Source organism: Pleurodeles waltl, chromosome 6 (genome assembly GCF_031143425.1).
Source record: "Pleurodeles waltl isolate 20211129_DDA chromosome 6, aPleWal1.hap1.20221129, whole genome shotgun sequence".
NCBI lineage: Eukaryota > Metazoa > Chordata > Amphibia > Caudata > Salamandridae > Pleurodeles > Pleurodeles waltl.
This window is the reverse complement of record NC_090445.1, coordinates 857,910,466-857,929,539: the sequence shown is the minus strand read 5'-3', so window position 1 is coordinate 857,929,539 and position 19,074 is coordinate 857,910,466. Positions and strand designations below refer to the sequence as shown.

General features: G+C 43.7%; 1 protein-coding gene across 5 annotated transcripts in view; it reads left to right on the top strand.

Moving 5' to 3' along the window:
• Nucleotides 1-19,074, top strand: part of ARHGAP19 (Rho GTPase activating protein 19) — a 223,159-nt gene that overhangs the window by 172,005 nt on the left and 32,080 nt on the right. For 2 of the 5 annotated variants that reach the window (XM_069239606.1, XM_069239604.1), the window contains exon 9: nucleotides 14,957-15,055. The exons of 2 other annotated variants lie outside the window; for them this stretch is intronic. In XM_069239606.1, coding sequence (XP_069095707.1) covers nucleotides 14,957-15,055 — 99 coding nt within the window. Of the gene's footprint in view, nucleotides 1-14,956; nucleotides 15,056-18,099; nucleotides 18,211-19,074 lie in introns of all 5 variants that reach the window. One more of the 5 variants, XM_069239603.1, reaches the window with a different exon arrangement.

Here is a 19,074-nt window from a genome sequence, read left to right as displayed (position 1 = left end):
AGTTCTAAAAGTTTACATAGACCTACCCAGTCCTAGGCTTGACTTCCTCTTCTCCTTTTCTCCTCTTCAGTTTCGAGGCTAACACAGGGAAAGAGGCAGAAATAGGAAATGGATAAAGTTACCTTAAAGGGCATTTCACCACTCTTTGTTGGCCCTTCAGTGCCTTTTGCTGGCCACTTAACCATTAACCAAAAGTACACACAAATAGACTGTTTAGTTTTAAATTCCACCAACTGTTAAATGCATGCATGTGCGCTGGGAGAGACTGCCATAAGCATGATTGCAGGATGCCAACTGGCAAAAGCTCAGCAATGCTAGCTGTTTCTGGATTAGCCACTAGAAGACTATGCAGTCAGATGCTAATAAATGGAAAGAGCCTCTACAAGAGTAACACAGTCAACAAGAAGGAAATGTTATCTTTGTCATCTTAAATCACTTGACTTCCCTCCTGTGTGCTAAGCCCTCTTTTGGGTGCTTGGGATAGCTTGCACTTCAGTCTTTATATCCTTTTTTTCTGTAATGCATAGCCACACCAAGCGTGCATCGTCTATTTCCAACATTCTGGTGATTCTAAAGGTACCCATGATTTGTAGATTCCCTTTGAAGGAACCGAGAAAATAGCCAACATATAGCTAAAGTTGGGATTTTTGGGTGGGGGGAATGAGACAGTGCTGTGCCATTCATTTAAAAAAATAGCGGCAATGAAAAGTGTGCTGTGTTAGGATCACCATCTTCACAGCTGTTAGAATTAACATAGTTATATTTAAAAAAAAAAATTATCAAATGTTTTGCATTTTTCTGAGAGGTGGTCCTTTTTTCCTAATTTTTCTATTTCAACTTACCTGCAGTTTGTGGGGGAAATAGGCGTGAAACTTCTGGGTGACTCCGGAACTCTATGCATTTCTGAAAAGTAGATACAATTCTGAATTTAAGAAGGCATCATTTATGTAGATTCTTCAAGGTTTTCCCAAAGAAAAAAACTGTTGAAATTAGAAGAAAATGAAAATACTTTGTCCCGATTTGCTGATTTACAAAACCAACATACTGTTGCATCTGATAGATCCTTCTGGTTCAGGGATTGTATGGGGTTTATAGCTTCTCCAGCACTGAATCTTCCATAGATTCACATGTTTGAATCTTCCCCATATTCATGGTGGGAGTCCCACAGTAACAATAACAAGCAGTGCCAAACATTAGCATTGAGATCCCTAGAAAAGCTAAGTGACATCAGTAACCAATTCACACTCTTATAAGAAACAAAATTCTACTAATCAGACCAAAGACCCTCAAGCACTCTTCCCCTGCAGAGCCACCAAGCCTCAGATTTCAAACCGCATGTCTTGTGTGAGGGAGTCTCCGTGTGCTCTACACTGTTTAGAGTGCTTCAGTAAACTTTTAACCCTTATAGACTTCTAGCTGTAGAGTCCTTACCTTAGATTGTTTGGCGTCCTGGTCGTCGTGACGACATTGCAGTTGTATATCGGCGGTGGGCTGACGTATGTTCTTTTCTTTCCACGTAGATCCGTAGACGGCTACCCTTAGTCGTTTTTGTGGAGTTCATTGACACCTTTTGGAGCGTCAAGGATATCTTGGAAGACCGGTTTCAAGCCATGTGACTCCTGTTACCTCATGATGTTGGTGACTGATCCGCACCTTGTGTGTTTGTGGTGCTTGGAGATCGATCATGACCCGAAGTAGTGCTCAGAGTGCCGGGCCATGAACCCAAAAGCTTTGAGGGAGTGGTCCCTAAAGATCATGGTGGCCTGGCGATCGACTCCGCGTCGCTCTCGATCGAGAGGAAGGCCATGAGACCGCTCGCAGAGCCACCACCACTCTTCTTCACCCCACTCAAAGTCCTCGGGACATTCAGGTCACAAGAAGAAGTCGAAGAAGACCAAACGTTCTTTGACTTTGCCCCTTCACTTGGACGATGTGACACAGGAAGAGCATCGAGTCTAGACCTCTGTCTTTGGAGCCTATTTCTGGAACGACTCAGCACCTCCTCGAGTTTCCAGGACCCGGAGCCACCCCTACCAAACTTAAAGAATTCTGTGAGGCCATGCACCTCATTTTTAAGCAGACCATCCCCTCCTCACTCCCCCCCAACCACACACACACACACACACACACAAACACACACCCTTTTTAGGCCCAGTGTGTCTGGAAGAGGCCCCCTCTGGTTCCGTGCCGGTGGCTTCAGTCCTGGCTCTGGAAAGCCCCTCAAGATCTGTTGTCAGATCCGTGCTGACGCCGATCGTGCCAGCGTAATCTGTTCCGGCAAAGATGTCAAAGCTTCCGACGTCCGTCTGGGCCACAATTGACGTCGAACCCATTCTTATACCAGCCTCAGATGGGAGGCAGACTGACATCGCTTGATGCCAGTTCCGGCTTTGACAGTGCTTACATTTCCCAGGTTGAATCCTGACCCTTATTCTTATGGCTACGGGTAGGGGGCAAGTGTGGAGGGGTCGCTGGATCCTTTAGAATTCGAGCTAGAAGAGCCTGAAATGGACTCGGCACAGGAATTGAGTGAAGCTAGTGGTCTGGATACCTCTCCTGATCCTGGCATGCTTTCTCCTCCTACAGTGGCTACAAAGGAGGGAGTGTTGTATTCTATGGTGGTGAGAAGGGCGACTGAGATCCTCGGTCTTGAGCTACCTCCTGTGGCAGTCTGGACTAACCTCCTGACTGAGGTGCTTCAACCTGGGGATTCCACTTCGGAACCACTTTTACCCTTTAATGAAGCCCTCACTCATGTCGTACTGGGTACCTGGCACAGGGACTCCTGTGAATAAGACAATCGCCCGTCATCGGCAAAGAACACTAAATTCCTTACCCAACACCCTGCGCCTGAGAGTCTTGTCATCAGGCTTCTTCATCGGGCAAATTCCCTTCCGCACCCCAGGATAGGGAATCAAAGAGACTGGATCAACTTGAGAAGAACATTTTCTTTTCCTCCAGTCTGACATTGCGGTCTGTGAACCCTGCTTGCCTTTTGGGGCGCTACTCCCATACCTTATGGGATGCAGTCACACAGGTGCTGCTGCGGGTCCTGGAGGAGGCCTGGGTCGCTCTCTCCCCAGCTGTTGCTGACGGGAGGGATGCAGCCAAGTTCACTGTACGTTGTGGGCTGGACATGACTGCCTCACTTGGCAGATGGGTTGCATCAACTGTGACCTTACTGCGCCACACCTGGTTGTTGACGTGTGGCTTTTTGGTGGATGTCCAACAATTACTCCTGCACATGCCCTTCGATGGCACCCGTCTCTTCGGTGACAAAGCAGACTTGGCGCTCGAGCACTTTGAGTCCCCGGTAACGGCTTGGTCCCTTGGCTTTGCAGCTGCTCCTCGCCCCCACAGTCAGCTTTTCGGCCCTTTGGTGGCTGTTGAAGGGGCACCCATCCGCAACCATTCCCCTCAGCCACAGAGCCGCGCATGCTGCACAGCCTCCCATGGGATCTTGGATCAGGGTGCCAGCGTCCGCCCAGTCCACCACTGTCCCGCTGCAGCCTCCAAACCTTCCTAGTTCGTTGCTCCATCCCGGACCAGTTGGAGGCAAGAGCCACCATCACCTGCCCCAGGGGCTACTCCCTCCCCTTTAAGATTACCCCCTTGCCATGCCAGTATTCTGTGAGCAGATGATGGAGGACCATTTGGCACTTCTCCACGAGGAGCTTACGGCTCTCTTGGTCAAGGAAACCGTGGAGAGGGTCCCTGTGCCATAAGTAGGTCATGGTTGTTATTCCTGCTACTTTCTGGTGCCCAAAAAGGACAAAGGCCTCAGTCCTATCCTAGACCTCCAGGCCCTCAATCTCTTCCTCAGGAAAGAGAAGTTCAAAATGCTCACTCTGGCTCAGGTGCATTCTGACCTGGGCCCTGGAATCTGGATGGTAACGTTGGACTTGCAGTATGCCTATTTTCATATCCCCGTCCTGCCTGCCAACAGACGTTATTTGCGGTCTGTGGTAAGTCATGAGCACTTTAAGTTTATCATGCTCCCCTTTGGCCTTCCAGCGCCCCTCGGGTGTTCATGAAAGTGATGGAGGTGGTCGCAGATTCTCTGCAGAGGCTAGGGGTTTCAGTCTTGCCCTACCTTGACGACCCCAGGGTGTTGTCTTCTACCTCAAGACTACGCAAACCTCCTGCATTCAATGGGGTTCAGTATAAACGTGCCGAAGTCACACTGACTTCCTCTCAGACGCTTCCTTTCATCTGAGCTGTTCTGGACACAATGCAGTTCCGTGCCTTTCCTCCCAAAAAGTGAGTCCAGGATATTCAGGCTACGATTCTAATGTTTCGGCCTCTATCCTGGGTTATTGGAGAGAATGACTCTGAGGCTGCTGGGCCGCATGGCTTCCTGCATCCTGCTGGTGACACATGCCAGATGGCATATGCGGGCTCTGAAGTTCCAGTTGGCGCAGCATCAGGTGAATTTCTTCGACAGTGTCCAGATCTCAGAGGGAACAGTGCAAGATCTGCATTGGTGACTTTTGAATGGAGATTGTGTCGGAGGCAGAGCCCTCTCCCATCCCTAACCAAATCTCACAGTAGTGACAGATGCGTCACTCTTGGGAAGGGGCGGTCACCTTGGAGAGGTGGAGATCAGAGACTGCTGGTCTCCAGCGGAGTCCGGGCTCCACGTCAACCTTCTGGAGCTTAGGGTGATCAGGCTTGCATTGAATCCCTCTCCAAGGGAAAGTAGTGCAGGTGTTCACAGACAACACCACTGCCAGGTGGTACTGCAACAAGCAGGGCGGAGTAGGGTTGTGGACCCTTTGTCAAGAGGCTCTGCACCTATGAACATGACTGGAACGTCAAGGCATATCCCTGGTGGTTCAACATCTGGTGGGCTCTCTGAACACCAGAGCAGACAAACTCAGCCGTTGATGCATGGTTGTTCACAAATGGCGTCTCTATCCGGAGGTGGTGCAAGGTCTCTTTCAGCAGTGGGGAGAGCCTTGGTTAGATCTGTTCACCTACACACAGAACGTGCAATGTCAGCTGTTTCGGCATTGGGGTTTCCAAGGTGACACTTACTCGGAGAGGCATTTCATCTCGAGTAGAACTTGGGCCTCCTTTATGCCTTCCCACCAAATACCACTTCTGCCCAGAGTTCTGAAGAAGATCAAGAATGACTGGGCCAAAGTAATCCTTGTGGCTCCAGACTGAGCACGAAGAGTGTGGTGTCCTGAGTTTTTGAGCATGACCATTGATCCTCTAATCAGACTGCCCCTTTGGGAGGATCTTCTATTGCAGCAGCAGGGGACGGTTTTCCTTTGAACCTGTCCAGTCTCTGCCTTCTTGCGTGGAGATTGAGCGGCGGCTGTTGACAACTTTCAACCTTCTGCCCTATCTTGGCAGCCAGGCGTCCCTCCACCAAAACTGTATACGCCTGTTGTTGGAACATATTTGTGGGATGGTGTTCAAACAGATCTGTTGATCCCCTTTCTGCACCACTGTCTGAGTTTCTACTGTTCATCCTCTCCTGCCCAGCAGGGCTCTGCTTTGGGCACCCTTCCTTTTGGGCTGCCATCCCAGCCTTCCTCAGACTGCCAGATCAACCATCCGTGTTCAAATCTCCCCTGGTTGGAAGGTTTCTTAAGGGACTCACTCACATGTTCCCACCTACCCCATTCGTAATGCCACAGTGGGATTTGAACCGGTTACTTACATACCTAATATGTGCTCCTTTTGAGCCACTGCATAATTGTACCCCGCGGCGCCTCACACTGAAAACTGCTTTCCTTAATGCCACCACCTCTGCTCGCAGAGTGAGTGAGCTTCAAGCTCTTTCTTCAAAGCCACATTTCTATCTGTCCATCCTGACAAAGTGGTGGTTCGTACCAGGGACTCCTTCCTCCCTAAAGTGATCATGCCCTTTCATGTAGGCAAGTCCATCACTTTGCCTACTTTTTACGCATCTCCCACATCCTTCTCATGGAGAGGAGAGACTCCACCGTCTGGATCCAAAAAGAGCATTGGCGTTCTTCCTCAGTCGTACAAAAGATTTCCAGGTGAATGATCAACTCTTTATAAGTTATGTGGGTGCGAAGAAAGGACGGGCAATGCAGAAGTAGACCATCTCTTGATGGGTTGTCCTCTGCATCAAGATGTGCTAAGCTTTGGCAAAGAAGCAACCCCCTGAGGGTTCCTCATTCCAACAGAGCTACTGCCGTAACCACAGCGTTGGCACGCGGAGTTCCGGACGTGGACATCTGCCAGGCAGCAACGTGGGCGTCTGTGCACACGTTCACTTGACAGTCAAGTCCACAGAGACAGATAGTTTGACCGTTCGGTCATGCAGGACTTTTTAGTACGATTTTGGTTGACAGCCCACCGCCGAGGATGGTATTGCTTCAGTATCTATTTTAAGGTAAGGAATCTGCAACTAGATTAAAAACGTACTTTCCTTCCGTAATGAATTATCTGGTAGAGACATATTCTAGTTGCAGATTCCTTACCGACCCACCCATCCTCACTGCTTTGCGAACTGATTTCTAGGGACACAGACTCCCTTTTCAGGGCCGTAGTTCTGGCTCACCAATAATCAGTGTTCTTCATGGCTCTGCGCTGCTGACGTGGAAAGTCGAGAAAAAAAACTTACGTTGCCGTGCCTGGGTGGCGCTTGTATACGACCGCAGCGTCATTGCGGCGACCACGATGCCAACAACGCACGCAGTCGACCGACGCCACCTTACGGTGCGCAAGGGTACTGCTTGAAGAAAAATCTCTGGATCCAGTCTGAGGCCTATTGGAATTTCTGAGGTAAGGAATCTGCAATTGTCTGTACCAGATAATTACTTACCAAAGGTAAATAACTTGTTTTTCTCTCAGAATTGGTCTGTTTGACCATTCAAGCAATTCAGAGGTAACATTTGTTGTGTTCTTTTCCTGACAAGCATTGCAAATCTTGTAGGGAAACCTGAGGACCCCCAATAATAAATGTGTTTATTGCTCACATCCTCACCATACGCCAAAGGAGTGTAAGCATGGCAAAACCTTTTTTGCTTAAATTTTAAAGGACCTTGAAGTCCGACTACTTCTATGGCTTCAAAAGAAAGACTCGTTCTGACCCTACTTCTGGACATGGGGCAGAGTCATTCTTCACAATCCTGGAAGCCTAAGAATGAAGGCTCAACCTCATATGATAAAGAGTCAAAGAAAATAGTCTCACAGCAAAGACTCTGTGACAGAAAATTCCAGTGAGTAAGGAAGTTTCTGGTTCACCTTCCTCTCATATAATATCTTCCACATCATCAGTGCCTGTAACTCCTTTTAAGGAGTCGTCCTCGAGAAAAGTTTGTTTGTCGCCGGGCATTTCGGCGGTGGCTGTTGAGTTGACAACAATGCCAACGCCCTTAGTGATGACTATGGTGTTGGACACAGAAGGCGAGATCGAAGAAGACATCTTCCTCGTTGTCAACAAAGCTAATGACAACCATTTTGTTGACAAAGTTGTAGTTGGCGAATGCATTGACAGGGACTCGTACATGGACGAAACCAACATCCCACTCAAAGGTAGTTAAGAAATAGACAACTCACCCTGTTTGCGACACCGTCCATAAGCCCGTCGACAGCATAAAATGAGACAGTATTAATTTCTGCCGAAAGTATCCCAGTAGCTTTACGCCTTGATCAGCCATCTCTGAATAAGGTGTCACCACTTCCTCTTGTACGTCTCTTGGAGATGGAAGAATCTGGTATTGAAAGAACATTTGGGCTAGCTTATAGTCCCAAACAACTTAATGTCAAATGCCAAGACGATGAACCTGGCAAAGACACTTTCATATATATTGTAGAGGATTTCCCTTTTCAAGATAGGCAGTAACATGCCTCACATTGTTATGATTGTTTCCAGGAACATTACCCACATGACGTACCTGATATGGAGCAACATAGGTTGCATGAGGATACAGTTTCTGTGCCCATTTTGTTAGTAACAGATGGCGACACATGTTAAATGAATACTACTAGAGGTTCCCTGATGCTAATGCCCTGGCACACATTACTCCAGGATGTTCTGATGCTCCTGGTGCCACATTGCTTCCTAAAACTCCATTGGGCCTCCAAACACAAAGGAAAGGGGAGTTTTGCCTCTGATTAATATTCAGGAGGATTATATTGAAAGTGATGTGGAAGAACAGCAGGAAGAAGGGGAAATTCCTCAGAATCCGTCGAGCACTAGTCAGGAGCGGTATGATTGTTGCACCTCTTTCTTGCTTAGCCTGCACAAGTGGTTCCCAGCCTTTTGACTCCTGGGGACCCCCACTGAATCATTACTAGAAGCCTGGGATCCCCAAGCAATTTGTATGATTTAAATTTCAAACATTAAAGCAGTACTTCGCAAAAAATACACAAACTGTTACACACCAAATACTCAAATTACTAAAGATATAATTATTTTATATTGGGAAAAATATGCAAAAATCATAAAATTGTAATGGGAAGTTTGGCGCTGCATCTCGGTGACTAACTTTTCAATGAAAGGTTTTATTTAGGAAAGTTGAATTCTCAGGTCAGATTCTACATTTCCCAAGCAATTTCAGTTTTTATTCTTTAGGTACATAAGATCTGAGAAAGCTTTTTCACATAAATATGTGGTGAGGAAAGGAAGTAAAACCAAAAGGGCCTCGTCTCTCCATAGCCTCTGTCACATGTAATTAATTTCTTTTTATTGCACCTCTCATACCAGTGTAGGGTGTTGGAGCACTTTACAGGGGACTACAAGGTGCAGTGCAGGATTCACGTCATCCACACTGGTAGGCATTTTCTAAGAGTGCTTGGTCTGGAGAAGCACAAACTCAGGATTCAGAACACAACACATCGGTTAGCATTGACTTAATAATATTAAGAATGCATTTCTACACAAGCAAACCTTTGGTAGTGGCATAAGGAAAATAAGAGACTGGGGAAAAAAACTTGCTAATTTGTGCCATGCAGTTTGAATGCAGCTCTTTAATGGCAGGTCATAGCTCACATTAATAAATTACGATTGTAACTTATGAACTGCAGATTATCAAAAGAATCTCAATGACAAAAGCAGTAACCCACTGTGCTATGCACATAAAATGGTGTTCTTCGCATGATACACGTTCTTTGCAGCAGGCATATTAACCATCTGTGCTACCTTTGAGTCATACTGCCACTAGACAAAACTCCCATCTCTCTCCAGCAGATACATTAATCACTAGAGTTATCTTGAGGCTTTTATATTTGCCTGAAAGCTGCTGGATGTACTAAGAACTTTGCAGTGCATTTAAAACTGCTGCACAAAGGAGGTAATAAATACAAAAACATGCACATGTTTGTCTGAGACCCCAGCTGGAGATGTGCCGGATTCCTGGCCCAGGCCTGCGGACCCCCTGGGAATGTGTCAGGGGCCCCTGAGGGTCAGCAGACTACAGGTTTGGAGCCACTGGCCTACACCTGCTAACTCTCCTCCAGAGGACATAGGAGGCTTTTATGAGCTCTGGGAACATGCCTCTGAGCATTTTGACCTATCTTTGCCAGTGATGCAAGCATATTGTTTTCTTTGGGATTTTAAGGATTCACATGGAAAACTGGTTAGGTCAATCCCCGTTTTGGAGTACATTTTGGAGGAAGGATTACTTGGTAAGCAGTTTCCAGGAATGACCGCAACATCTATCAGAGCATCTAATGCGCTGGCCATCTTAGGAATGTATGACAGGCAGATGTCACACATGTAAGCCTTCCTAAAATTTCTACTGGAGGATAAAAGGAAGCAAAGGAAATCCCTCAGGAAGGTCAGAGAGCTTAATCTGAAATCATAGGCACAGCTATGGATTTGTCCTTGAAGGCTTTCAGGCAAATTGCGGATGTGGCAGTCCGATGCCGGCAAGGTTGACTGAAGGCCATGGCTTTTCATCCAGAAGCGCAAGCCAAAATATTAGATATTCCTTTTGACTGAAAACCTCTTTGAAAAACAGACAGACACTGATATGGCACGTTCTCTGGGAACATTGCAACTGCTTTGCTTTCTGGCCTTTTGGGGAGGCAGAAGAGGCTCAACTCTGTCCCCAGTTTCAGCAGGGGTATCGTCCACAGTACACCTGACAACAACAGTACAGAACAGCTACTGTTGCCGCATATTTGACAGCCTGCTTGTAGACGACCTCCGACAAGGAGGAAAAGGCCACAAAGCCTCCAGGCGTCAATGACATTTTGCAGGCACTTGTCACCTCAGTCTCTCAACAGCAGTATCTGATCAAAATTCTTTCCAACTTTTACAATCATTGGTAGAACATCTCTTCAGACAAATGGGTGTTAGATGTAATTTGGCACAGTCACACCATGGAATATGTTCAGAAACCTCCCAGACACCCTTCTTGCAAGAAGTTTCATCAACATCTTGGTGTGTTAAAGAAGGAAATTAGATCACCTGCCTCCAAGAGCGTGATCGAGGAAGCTCTGCCCATACATTGCGACAAGGGTTTCTCCTCCAAAAGTGTTGGATCTGGGCCTCTTGAACATATAAAAGAACAGCCTTTCAGAATGCTCTCTTTACAGGAGATTTTACAACAGCCAAATTCTAGAGTTTACATGACATCACTAAATCCTCTGGATGCATACTTCCATGTTCCTATACATGTAAAGCACGGGTAGCACCTAAGGTTCGAGGTGGCAGGGTGCCGTTACCAAGTCAGTGATGTCTTTTGGCCTTCGATCAGCACCAAGGTTTTCACAAAATGCATGGTCCCAGTGGCAGCTTTCTTGAGAAGAAAAGGTCACTAGGTGCTCCCATACCTGGATGACTGGCTTATCCAAAGACCCACATTCCACTCAGCAAAAAGCTCTATTTTGGCCTTTCTTCAGTTACTCAAAACTTTAGGTATAAAATTAAACAGAGAAAAGTCATCCCTATCTCTATCACGATAGCCAGTTTTCCTGGGAGCAATTCTGGATACAAACATTTCCAAAGGTTGTCCCATGATAGAAAAAATTCAACTCATAACAGCAATAAGAAATTCTCTATCATAAATAAAGTTCACTTATGTTCAGACTTTCAAATCAATGTGGGGAATGATGTGTTCTTACATTCTGTTAACTCCAAGTTTCTGACTCAGGATGAGACCGTTGCAAGACCAATTGGATGCGCATTGGATTAAAACCCAAGGAACATTCAAAGACACAATTAGCATTGCCCCAACTATGAAGCTAGAGATGGCATGGAGGTAAAGAATAGAAAATATGTCTACGGGCCTCTCGTTCATCCCAGTGCATCCCCACTTCATAATGACAGAGGACCCTTCCCTGGAGAGTCGGGGAGCTCATCTTCAAGACTTCGAAATTCATGGAAGATAGTCTTGTTGAGAGGCAAATATGCACATCAACCTTCTAGAATAGCCTTTGCTCCTTTCCCTCTAATTCCCAAGATTATTTAACAGATGAAACAAGAACCGTTCCGCCTCATTCTGATAGCTCCAGCGTAGCCAAGGCAATATTGGTTCACAGAGCTTCTTTTTCCGTTAGAATGCCCACATATTCAGCTAAAACCAACAGCAACCCTTATTTCCAAGAACAAAGGTCAGATTGTTCATCCACAGATAGCATCACTCAATTTATCAGATTGGCTCCTCACAACGTTGAATTCAAATCATTGAATATACAAGAGGAATGTAAGTCAATGCTTGAGCAATCTGAAGCAGATACTACGAGTAAATCCTATAAAGTGAAATGGAAAAGATTTTGCTATTAGCGTGGATCCTATTTTACCTACTCCACTTGGCAAGGTCTGGTCTAGCACATAATTCAATAAAAAAATCATATGGCAGCTATATCAAGATTTCAGAGACCGTGGTAAAGTTTCTCTCTGGTCTTATAGAGAGGCATCTTCAGAGCCTACCCTCCTTTGAAGAGTCCTCTGTTGCCCTGGCAGTTGAATACGGTTCTATAAGAATTGATGAAAGGTCCGTGTGAACCTGTTCATAATGCAGAAATTAAATACATATAGGGAAAAGTGGCCCTTCTCTTGGTTCTCACCTCAATTAGACAAATAAGTGAAATACAAGCTTTTATGGTTAATGAACCTTATTTGCAATTCAAAGTTGAGTAATATTAAGAACTAATCCTAAATTCATTCCAAAAGTTCCAACTTAGTTTCACTTGAATTGCCAATTGTGTTGACAACATTCTTCATAATCCCTTCAACCACAGCTGAAAAAACACTGCACTCTTTGGACATCAGTTTGAAATAATATTGTTTGCCCCACCTACAAAGGACTGTGCTTAATCATTGAGCAGTATAGCTAGATGGATATCTGCAACCATTGCATTTTGCCATGCCAAAGCAGGAAAGACACTGAGCGAGAAGGTTAAGGCACATTCCCAAAAAACAGCCCTATTTGCTGGAGTTTCTTTACCTGACATTTGTAGAGCAGCAGTGTGGTCTAATGTCCATACCTTCATCAAGCATTATTGTTTGGAGTCTTCAAAAGAAGCTGATGCCGCGGTTCGGCAAGCGGTCTTGCGTCGCCTTTTTCGGTGAGATAACGAATTGCTGTTTATTACATATCAAGTCATGCATTATATTTAACAGTTTTTATTTGGACAGGGAAATGTTAGTTTGTCGTGATAATTGGTAATGGGCATTTTCTACATCATAATGGTTTGTCTTACACACCAGCTTTTTTTGTTTTGCTTGATACTGCTTACTATTCTGATACAAGCATGTGAATTTATTTAAAAAAATCAATACTGATGAGGAAACAATTTACCTGTGCACTGTGGCTCTCCAGTATTGCTATCTTTAATAGGTTCACATTTGGCCCACCCTCCTTCCCACTGAGGCATACCACTCCGAATATCTTACATTATTTTTTGTACCTTTGCTTGAAATCTGAGGTCTAGTGGCCCTGCAGCTGAAGAAGAGTGCTTCAGGGGCTGTGATCTGATTAGTTGAATTTCGATTCTTATCCGACATTGAGAATTGGTTACCAATGTCACTTAGCTTCATTGTGGTTCTCAATGCTTATGTTTCCCACGTTTGTTATTATTAACGTGGGACTCCCACCATGAATACAGTTTCAAGCATGTGATTCTATTAAAGATATCAATACTGGAGAACCACAGTTTACAGGTAAGGAACTTTTTCTTCTCCATAGACACACCTACCCAGAGCCAACAACTGAGTTGCAACTTATAATATTCCATTGTGCACCAATTATACAACAATTCATATGGCAAAATGCAAGAAGTGAAAAATGAGTGTGAGGGAATTCTATGTGTTTCTGAAATGCACACTTGATACGGAGTTTAGGAAAAATGGTCATTTGTACACCCTGAATTTGTTGTTACAACATACTATTGTGATTCATATGTCATTTTGCTAAATGTCTTTTGCACAGTGGCTTACATTTGAAAGTCATAAATGTAGAGAAATCCAATTGGTGATAACAATTATCTTACTAGTCTAAGTTCCCACATATCTCCTGATACAAATGGTACAGCACTTGTGTGGCCGGACCTAGCTCCTGCGACACAAATTGCTCCAAAACACGAACTGCAGATGACCTATTCCACTCCGCAAAATCACCATAATGCAATAACAGTAGCTGCAAAATTTGAGCTCTCCCTCAGGATCCCAGGGACACCTACCAAACCCAGACGTTTCAAAACTAGACATTCAAAGGGCAGAAGTTAGTTAGAAAGTCCAGGGTAATGCGACTTGTGTGACTCTGTGTTGTGTTGCCCAGAAGCCCTGCAAACTTCAAACTTCGGCTAAAATCATGCCCTTTTTTTGCATTTGTGTGAAGGAAGCACCCAGATCCACAGAGTTCCTTCCAACCAGCATTCCCCAACTTGTTGTGATTAAAACATCTTTGTGTGGCTGGGCTTGGAGCCCTGAACAGGAACAGTTCAAACAAAGGACAATGGAAGTCCTTCCCTGGTGTCTAGCAGACTTCCCCCACATCCCCGGGGAGTGCAGAAAGACTTATGACCCCTTTTGGGTTGGGGGGATTGCCATATACATTTAAAAAAAAAAAAAGACTTTTCCCTGCTGTCTAGTAGCGCAACCCTTTCCTCCTTCCAACTTCCCCCCCCCCCCCCCTCAACCCAACCTCACCCAACCTCACAAGACTGTAAGGCCCCCTTTTGGGATCATATTCTTATACTTGGTAGTCCAGCCTCACCCCTTTCCCTGGCGTCCGGTGGACATTCTGCATCTCCGAGGGGGGAACCTCCAATCTGCCTTCCATGCTCCCCCTTTTGGTGAGGACATGAGCATATGCATGGTGGGCAACTCCCACATTTTATTTTTTATGTATTTATTTTTAAATACTTTCCCTTGTGTTTACTGGGCTTTCTGCACCCTCATCCACCCTGAGGTTGGGGAGGAGTTACAAGCAGTGAGTGGTGTTGCATCAGAAAGACTGAAAATATTGGGTGTGTTTTGGGGAGCACACCCTGTACAAAAAAATACCTTGTGTTTAGTGGAAGCACCAGGTGATCACATCACACTGCAACTGCCTGGCACTTTGCTGGGTAAGAGAGAGATTGCTGGAAAGTTGTGTTTCTCAGCTTTCCAGTGATACCTCCCTTTAGGCACAATTTCATGAAAGTGTGTAGAACGGAGCTCTCTTCGTTCCACTCTATGCTTCCAGGGAAATTTAGAAAGCCGGTCCTGCAGATGGCGTAATCACATTAGTGACAAAACTGCATCCTTTGCAGGACCATCACACCTCCCTGGACCGGAACAGGAAGTGTGATGGGGTTCTAATTTTAAACACAGCACTAAGAATTAAGTCCAGGCTGTGATCAGGGCATTCTACCAATTAGTGGCTGAAAATATCACTTTTATAGTATAAATCACCTATTCCTCTTTGCCCCATTCTTATTTTTCAGCCTTTGTTTTAGCAGTTTGAATTGTTAAGAGGTCTTTCATTACATACGTGGGTATGATGTAGCTATGTACATTTTGAATCTTTTTTTATTGCAGTTTAATAAACATCCAGATGGTGGCACACCGTTGTCTGACAGAGATACTCCTTTGGGAAAGAAACATGTCCGCTCACGGTCCCTTGGTGGTCTCATTAAGGTACATTTTTCGGGGGCTCACAATGAAGTACTAACCAAATCAGACGAGCAGTGCTTGTATGGTTAATTAAGCTGTAATCATTTTTAAGCCTTTTTTTTGCTTTTTGGGATGGTCTTGTTTAGGCAAAATGATCATCACATTTTAATCAGTAAGTGAAATGTATTAAAACTTCATAATATTTCTTATTCAGAGTTTGTAATTTATACACAATTTTCTGGAGGAATATATTGTAACATTAATGATATTAAAGTTCAACTGTAAACTTGGTAGATGGAAAACCCGTATATTAGGAAAAGGCTTTCCACTGAGGGGCTTTACACGTGTTCTCTTTAACTACTCCATAGAGTTACTGATATTCGGAAATTCCTGTCTGTGCACCCTGAATGAGCACATTGTGGTGGTAGAGGGTAGCGAAGTACCGTTTACAGAGAGACGATTGTGTTCAAAGATCTAGACCGGGAGGAGTATTTGTTTGTGAATGGCATTATGGAATGCTTCAAGATGTTGATGGATCACGAAGAATGCGGTACAAGTGATGCATGTGGGCTCAAGCAGCACTCGAGTTCTCTATTTCTGCTACAGTGAGTAGTGGGAATGGAGTTGAGACTGATAAACACCTGGGGCCTGTTCCAGCCATTCTTCCAACTGTTCTGAAAGATCATTGTATGGTTTATCTTACAGAGAACTCAAATACTTCGGGAAATTAGTAACACGACCAAGCTGGTAGCTAGATTTGTCATTATTGGTAGAAAAAAACTCGGTAGTGGACCGCACTTAGGGCCATCAAAAAATATTAAAAGATAAATGAGTTAACTGTCTCAACTGGAATTGTAGAACATTTAAATGTTTCCTTAGATGAGTCATTTTGTCTTCCTGAGGGAAAAAAAAACTGAAAAATTGTCAAGAGAACAATAGAATGTAAAACTGCACTTACACCAGACACAGATCATTGTAATTAGTAATCCATCTGCAGGGAAGATAGATGAATTAAATGCATTGCTCGAAAAGGCTAAGTTAATTTGTTTGGAAAGAAAGACTGTACATTTAAATATAATATACAATATCTTCCAGTGCACATCTGAGGAGCATCATAAACGTATTCAGTTATTGGCATGGTTAAATTTAATATAGGAATCCTCAAAATACCATCACATTATTTTTGAAGAAGGAATAGGATGCATTTTCAGGGCCCAGCGGAAGGTGGAAGGACATCTTTCAGCCAGTTTCAGTAAGAAGTTATTTTCAGCATAATTGCACCACAAACTAGATATCACTAAAATAGGAGCTTCCTACATTCAGCTAATTTCAAGAAATTGTCATGATTATAAAACCGCCCTACTGAACCCTATCATTGCAGAAGAAGTCTCCACAGCTTTATCACTATTACCCTCTCATAGCACTCCAGCTCATGATGGGCCGCCTTTTGAAGTATATAGGGCTTTTCAGAATGAGTTGACATCAAAACTAATAGTTCTTCACAAGGCTCTTTTTCCACAGAAGGATTTACAGAGAAGATTTTGACAAGGGAAATTGGTGCCTTTTTTATTACAAGACAAACATTCTGAGTTATATACACCAAACTGGCCAATCTGATTTTAAATTCAGGTTAAAAATATTTATGCAAGTACTCACAGTAAGACGGGTCTGAATGATATTTAATCTTATTCACCCTTATCAGACTGATTATATCCCCGGACAGTTCTTATCTGTAACTACACATCACGTGGTTGAAGCTATTGAATGCTGTAACATAGCACACACCAATAAGAATTGCATTACTTAGTGCTGGAAGTGCGTGCTGGAACCAAGCATTTCTAGAGGATGTGGAAGTTGAAAACACGTTTCTGATCAAATTCATCAGGCTTATAAAAGGGTCTTTTACCTGATCACAAGTATACAATTACACTTGATGATTCACTAACAACTGAGAACAGAAGGAAGAGAACAACGCCACAACAGAGCCCACATCTTTTGGCACCAACCTTCCATTCAACCAATAAGAAGCACTCCATTGGACAGGAGGCCCCATCTAACCTCAGAAGGAACACAGCATCACCCACACACATCAAAATTCCTAATAGCGGATGTTGTTCTTCCTGGAGAAAAAAATCTGCGTACATGTACATAAATATAAAGACAATACGCTATCAGGCTTAAAGTACCTCATAAATTATTTTAAAAATGAAGTAGAAAACCTGGTAGTTTCAGGTTATAGGTGGAGGCAGCTATTTGAAATGGAGCCCTACCACCTACACTCTAAAAAGTCTTACCTCAAATGTTTGTGTTTCTGGCAAAGTTTTTAAAGCACAGGATTAGCACAGTGCATGCCCAGCTAGAAAAGTGACAGAGTCCTGTGCTATTTTTGCAGCAAAGTCTTTAACCATAGGTTTAGTGAGTGCCATCAACGCTGAGCTGAAAAATGCCAAAAACATTTTTACCACGTCAAGCACAGTATTTTTATTGGTAAAATACCATCCAATCTGACATGGAATGAATAAAAGAAGCCCTTGCTAAAAGAGGAGCCACATTCATTGTTGCCAAGGCTTAAGAATATTTTCACTTTAAACAATTTCATACATTAACTGGTAAATAGCTTCTGAGCCCTCTCCAGTGCTGATATGCTTTTTGACGGCCATGATTCATGAATGAGGATTCAAGGAGCCACTATTTTCAAATTGTATCTCTCTGTAGATATACAGAGCCCACTTTTCCATAGAGTTTCAGCATGCTATAGGCATTTATAAAGCGCAAACCTCGCACAAAAGCAAAGTAATACAACGATGTGCAGGCATAGGGTAAAACCTTGCTTCCTCATGTTTACTTTTGCAACACAGCCACAAAATAAAGTGAATCCACAGATAACGTCGTGTAGTACACCATCGTTCTCCCACAGTTCTGGTAAAATAGTGACCAGCACGATATTTATGGAGGGCATGGCTTGGGAAAAGGACATCACAAGTGAAAAACAGTGTCTCCTTATTTTTAATTGATTATATCAGAGTTTCCTACATTGTTTTTAACTATATTTTTTTCTTCGAAATCAGCGCAAGGTTTTAGGCAATCCCGTAATCTTGGAAAAGAGAAGTCGAATTGTATCTTCAGAATATTTGACAGCGCAAGAACTGAAGGGAACTTTCAAAGAAAATGTCATTTTAGTAAGTGATGGTGTTTCCTGGGACATGGGTATATAAACTCTCCTGCATGCTGTTTTAAAGAAATTCAATCTTTTCAATTCTTTTGATACCTATCAAGAATTCTCAGTCACATTTTAAGCACATAAATTAGGATTTTTTTTCCCCTTCCCTAATACATTCCCTCACTATACTAACAGGCGAGCTAGCCAAGTAAAAGGTACACACCAGCACAAATTACATACTGAACAAGGGTGCTATGCTGCTCGGCGAAAAGATGAGAAAAAATATTGGAGCTGTGAAGATTACTGGTAAGTAATCCGTCTATTACTTCCTCCAAACATTCCTTGAACTAGTATAGTACATACTGAGGATGTATCGAGGCTAGGCTTTCCTTTTTTTAGTTTCTATTCATTGTGAATTCTGGTGTTATTTGCCCTGTTCTCTCGTGTGTTTTTTTAAAACTCAGTGATTATAAGTGTTTAAACTTTTTTGGCAGTGTACAAATTCACGAAAACTGTGCTTTCCAGTGTTTACAGAGTATTTTGCAGTATTTTGAACTCAAGAAACTACCCAAACCTTCTCTTCTGGTACAAATTCAACTTAAAATTGTAAATTTAAGTTTATTTCCAGTCACTCATTTGCGAAGCACTGCCTTCTAGTTCAGGTTTTAGTTTTGCACTCAAACGTTACTGAGGTCCTCTCGGGCAAAAATCTGCCTGAAATGCCGCTCGTGCTCAGAAATGACCCAGACTGTACATCTCGTATAAAAAAAATTCCAGAAAAGTAAACAATGTGCTGTAATGGTGTAGTCTCTGTAATTTCATGTGAATTTTGTTACACGAAATTACCAATATTAAGCCGGTGTAATCAAAATTTCTCACAGAC